Source organism: Ciconia boyciana, chromosome 8 (genome assembly GCF_034638445.1).
Source record: "Ciconia boyciana chromosome 8, ASM3463844v1, whole genome shotgun sequence".
Taxonomy (NCBI): Eukaryota; Metazoa; Chordata; class Aves; order Ciconiiformes; family Ciconiidae; genus Ciconia; species Ciconia boyciana.
In genome coordinates this window covers 14,992,935-14,998,934 of record NC_132941.1, presented here as the reverse complement: position 1 = coordinate 14,998,934, position 6,000 = coordinate 14,992,935, and the positions used below count along the sequence as shown (strand labels likewise).

At 41.5% G+C, this 6,000-nt stretch overlaps 1 protein-coding gene across 1 annotated transcript in view; it reads right to left on the bottom strand.

Annotated features, from left to right (window-relative positions):
- Positions 1–225: 225 nt before the first annotated feature.
- The window catches only part of LOC140655580 (uncharacterized), a 50,690-nt gene continuing 44,915 nt past the window's right edge, over positions 226–6,000 (bottom strand). The window contains exon 8 of the mRNA XM_072870292.1: positions 226–492. Within this exon, the coding sequence (XP_072726393.1) occupies positions 226–492 (267 nt within the window). The remainder of the gene's footprint in view (positions 493–6,000) is intronic.

The following is a 6,000-nucleotide window of genomic DNA, read 5'->3' as shown; positions in this document are numbered from 1 at the left end:
CCTCCCGGGTCTGCTTAAGGCATGGATACGTCTTCCCTTTCATTAAAGAAAGGCAGTAACTGTGTCAATTCTGAAATCTGATCAATCAGTTCCTAAATCGTAATCCTCTGACCTAATCAGAGATGCTCAGACTGGGGGGGGGTGTGTGTGTGTGTGTGTGTGAAACTGGGAAGAGTAGAAAGGAGGTTTCTCCAGCCAATCCCACGGAAACCACGCTGGCTGCTTTCAGCGCAGAGCTGCGCACCGCCCCCCGCTCCCCGGCCCTCGCTGCCGCCACCGGCTGCGGGCACAGCGGAGCGCGGCCATGCCGCTCCCAGCGCGCCCCCTGCTGGCGGCTCTGCGGCATCGCCCCGGGCCCGGCCCGGCCGGGAACGTCGCTGCACGCAAGTTCTGCGGTGGTATCGCTTTCAAATACGGCAGGTATGTGATGCGAGACAGCGACACTGAGTTACAGGAGGTGATGACATTGCTTTTACTGAATTTTGTTTTAACCTATGGAAAGGCACGTGCAGGCCAACCAGGGGATCAGGCCCAGCCAGCACGGGTTCATGAAAGGCAGGTCCTGCTCGACCAACCTGATCTCCTTCTACGACCAGGTGACCCGCCTAATGGATGAGGGAAAGGCTGTGGATGTTGTCTATCTAGACTTCAGTAAAGCCTTTGACACTGTCTCCCACAGCATTCTCCTGGAGAAACTGGCTGCTCATGGCTTGGACAGGTGTACTCTTCGCTGGGTAAAGAACTGGCTGGATGGCCGGGCCCAGAGAGCGGTGGTGAATGGAGTTAAACCCAGTTGGCGGCCGGTCACAAGCCAGTCTTGTTTAATATCTTCATCAATGATCTGGATGAGGGCATTGAGTGCGCCCTCAGTAAGTTTGTAGATGACACCAAGTTGTGCAGGAGCGTTGATCTGCTGGAGGGGAGGAAGGCTCTGCAGAGGGACCTGGACAGGCTGGATTGATGGGCTGAGGTCAATTGTATGAGGTTTAACAAGGCCAAGTGCAAGGTCCTGCCCTTGGGCCACAGCAACCCCATGCAACGCTACAGGCTTGGGGAAGAGTGGCTGGAAAGCTGCCCGGCAGAAAAGGACCTGGGGGTGTTGGTTGACAGCTGCCTGAAGATGAGCCAGCAGTGTGCCCAGGTGGCCAAGAAAGCCAATGGCATCCTGGCTTGTATCAAAAATAGTGTGGCCAGCAGGACTAGGGAAGTGATTGTCCCCCTGTACTCGGCACTGGTGAGGCCGCACCTCATATACTGTGTTCAGTTTGGGCCCCTCACTACAAGAAGGACATCAAGGTGCTGGAGCGTGTCCAGAGAAGGGCAATGAAGCCGGTGAAGGGTCTGGAGCACAAGTCTTATTGAGGAGCAGCTGAGGGAACTGGGGTTGTGTAGCCTGGAGAAAAGGAGGCTGAGGGGAGACCTTCTTGCTCTCTACAGCTACCTGAAAGGAGGTTGTAGTGAGGTGGGGGTCGGTCTCTTCTCACAAGTAACTAGCGATAGGACGAGAGGAAATGGCCTCAAGTTGCATCAGGGGAGGTTTAGACTGGATATTAGGAGAAATTTCTTTACTGAAAGGGTGGTCAAGCATTGGACCAGGCTGCCCAGAGAGGTGGTGGAGTCACCATCCCTGGAGGAGTTCAAAAAACATGTAGATGTGGCACTTCAGGACATGGTTTAATAGGCATGGAGGTGTTGGGTTGATGGTTGGACTAGATGATCTTAGAGGTCTTTTCCAACCTTAATGATTCTATGAAAGCTCTCACCTCTACAGCTCTTAATAGAATTCCTAGTCTATTAAAAATACAAAGAAATGTATAGAATGCAGCATCCCCACTCCCCTTTTTTTGGAAGAACACACAGAGTTTCAAAGATATTCTTCTCCAACATTTTTTTCTATACAATGATTACTTTCTTTAAAGCTCAGTGTGTTCTTCTAAAAAGAAGACCTTATAATAAGAGGGGAAAAGAGAAAATAACTATTCATGAGATACAAATCTTGGTACTTCATAAGTGCATAGAATCCACCCATGAGCTGTTTTAGACTTTTACTTCAGATGATTGTGATGAGTGTTTTGGAGTTTCTGAAGTTATGAAGGCTAAGGCCATTTCTTATTCTGCACTAAACCTTTTCCACTGTTTCCTTAAACCAATTGCTAGGTTTATAACAGAATTCAGACTCCATAATTTTAAGTGAAATAAAACCACTTTTGAGGTTTTTTTAATAGCAATTAACAGGGAACAGGCAAACAATTTAAAAATCTGATAACAGCTTGTTGGCAGCTGCAGTTAAAACAAAAGTTGCCCCTGATTTCAGAAAGAATCACAAGATGGGATCACAGTGAAAAGCAAATGGGGGGGGGGGGGCAGATGGGGAGAAGCCCAACAACAACTAAAAGGAAAAAAAAGAAAAAAATCAAGAAAGGCCAATAACCAAGCATTGGTTATTTTCTCAGGAGGAAAAAGGGAGCTTTCTCCCCATCCGGATATATGAAGCACCCAAAGTCATAATGTTATGCACTGAAGTGGTAACTTAAGAACAACATACGTTACTCCCGAAATTTAATCCTCCCATTGTGTTCTTTCCGTATAACTATTTTTGTTCATTGTTGCCCTCTAGGAATGTGTTCGTTCTAGAGACTATTCAATTTCCTTGTCTAGGAAAGTAAAGAAAGAAAAATTATTGCTAAAGAATTTTTAAAAATCAAGAATCTGACTCAGTTGCCACTTTTCATGTAAGGAGCTGTTTTTAGTTTGATCCTTTGCTTTCTTTTATTGTGTCCCTTTATGTTTTGCCATAATTACAACATTTTCTGCACTAACTGATCTCTTACAGATTATTAAATTATGCATTAAACTCTTAAACTATGCAACTTAAAATTATGCATTAAACTATTAAACCATTAAACTCTTCATTAATCCCAGAAAAGACAGTATGTCTGTTTCTAAATATTAAATCAGACTATTGTTCTACTAAACTGTGTCTGATTCTGGAAGAAAACACCAGAAGATTCAGCAGAATATTAATCTTCATTATTCTTCCACAACTGCAATATAACTAACTCATTGTGCAGCTTTGTACTTTATGCAGAAGAATATGCTGGTCTTTGCAGAAATTAATGTAAAATGGTCAAGGACTCACATAAGCATTATATTTCAGGAATATTCTTACTTTTTTTTCTTTTATCCTAAAATTGTCAGTTATCAGCTGCATTATGCAAATACTTATTTTTACTCTCTTGAAGTTACATATAAAATTATTACTGGTGCTATTGACAGGAGAGTATAATAAACTCAGAGTAACATAATTTACCTGTTTTTTCACATTTGCCCTATTATACAAGTCAATTTTTATTATTTCCTCTTAAAAGTAATTTATTTCTATTGATTCTTTATCCTTGGTTCCAGATAAAATAACCCTTACAATATGCAAATGCTGCCTCAGATCTGACTATATGCATTAGACTTTCCTGGGCCTTTCCTGTCTCAGGTCTATCAGTGCATGCATTCTAGTCCCAGCTGAGGAACTGATGGTTACCTTCAGCCTGGGGGTTCAAGTTTCTTTGATCCAAGGTCTCCTCAAATACAATACAGGTGTATGACCTTGGCTGAGCTTTACTGAGAAAGCTGTAATTATGATGTGAGCAAGACAAGAAGGGCAGGGGGGACAGGGAGACCGAAAAGAAAAAAAAAAAGGGGGGGGGTAAAAGTTCGCAGCTCAAGGATTTCAGAGGTAACATACTGATATGAAAAGCTATAAAAGGGGAGAGGAAAGAGGATCCGAGCATGGCAATTCAATATCAGCAAGGATCAGCCCATTTCAAGGAGTGGCAGAGGGACGCCTTTCTCTGCTTTCCCAGACCAGTGGAACATGAAAATAAAACAGAAACAGTCGGTCTTATCAGGGTGATGCGCATACCAATGATTACCCTAGTAACTTCCTAATCCTAACTTTCTCTTGTTTATATTAAGAAACAAATAGTTGCTCGGGACTCTTAAGTCACGTTTATCCTGCTTGCAGAGTCTCTTTGCATATGATAAAGCACATTGGAACAAAATTGACCTAGACTGGGAGACTTACAGCATCTCCATTCCACACAACCCTCAGTCATACTTAAATTCAGTATATACTTAACAGCACTACTAACAGCATTATTTACAAAACATCTTGAGACTTGCCATGAGTGGCAAGAGCATGGAAAGATTCAGCAATAAAGAGCACACCATCAAACTGGAAAATAAAAATTTCTTTGGTAATGAATTAAAACAACCAACCCCACTAACTTGAAAATGAGTAAGGAGGGTAGATCACAAGAAAGATCCATAATGATGAAGTAGAAACTTTAAGGCAGATGCTGCAAGGATTCTAGAAGCTGCATGCTTGCAACAATCCTGCTCGCAGTGGTAGGATTGCCAGAGCAAAGGGTTACACCATTTATCATGAACCTGGAAGCAAGGTAATTTGCTCTCCTGGATCTCTTTTTTCCCTGACCCTCTCTCTCTAGCTTAGATCCCATCAATATCACTCATTAGCTTTTCAGTGTATGACCTGTCATTCTCTTTGCCAGGATTTTGAGTTCATCAGGGCTCCATTCTTGGCTGCTCTCAGCTGTCTTTCCTGTCCTAGATCTCCCACTAATATGATTGCTTGTCATCCCAGTATTTCTCTCTCCTCACCCTGGGACTTCTTTCCATTTCTTGCCATCATGAGAGGTACTCTGCCAATCCTTATAATTAACAACCCCAATTCTCTCTAACTTAATGGATTCCTGCCTTCACAATCCTAACTATTCATCCTCAGTACCTTCTCTGCTTTCCAAAGCCAGCTTTTGCCTCCACAGAATGGTGGCCTTAAAGGACGGCCCAGTTGATTCATACTAACTGGCTTATTTTTCCTGTTTTATGTGAAACACACATTCTCGCTTGTAAACTTTCTCTGATAAGAACCCTGTTGAGTTTCACAGCCTTACATGCATTACCTCAAATGTTCACAAAACGCTCTGTAATTCAACTACAAATATGCTCCAGGAGCTGTATAATTCTATAGCACATTGACTTAGCCACAGGCTACCAATAAAACCATTAATAAATCATTTAACATGAGTCCAAAGACAACCTGCAAAATGCTATAACTTGGTTACTCGAAATAGGTATTGAAACAGGAGGAAGGGAAAGAATGTTACAATGGTCCCTTTTTGAACTCTGAAGCAAAGGAGAAATTTGAAGTTTAATTGTGGAAGAGAGTATGTTACATTTCTGTTTGTTGATTTTCTTTTATGACAGTGAAGAGAGAAAGCTTAGGTTTCTTACCCTCTATTGTGAATCATGATATCTCACTTTTTGAAGAGGAAAGCAAAGTGAAAATTCTTTTTCAGACCTTGCCTAACAGAATCCTCACATAATGGTGCAGCAGCTTATAAAGGTTTCTCCTAGGGTCTACTGTTCTTAATAACTTCAATTAACTGAAGAAAGCACTTTCTAACTTTCACATCGATTTAAAGGCGGGGGGGATAAATCATGAAATACCTAAACTCACAATATCATAGGAAGATTTAAGTTAAAATAAGCCTGAAATAAGTTAACTGTAGCTTTATTCAGATAAAAGACATTTCCATTTTCTTCAAAATTTTATTGACTTTTTGATACGTTTTCCCCCCAAGAAACTTTCAGAGGAACTCATCCCAGAAAAAACACAAATATGCTAGTGAGTTTACTTAGAAAGAAAGAAAATAAAAGAAACAAAAGCAGTCTTTGGTAAAAGTTGAGGTAAGTGTGATTTTATCTTTTTACATAGTATATATCCTTCACAAAAGCCATGAGAAATGGAAGACAAGGTGGTGGAATAAATTTTAACTTAAAACATAATCAACTATAATTAATCTGTGCTAGATAATTTACCAACAGAGCAGCATAAAACTTGCAACTGCTTGCAAAATACAACTAGCTATATTTATTGCTTTTTATGACTTTCCTTCATGCCTCTGATATGCGAGTTGTTATCCT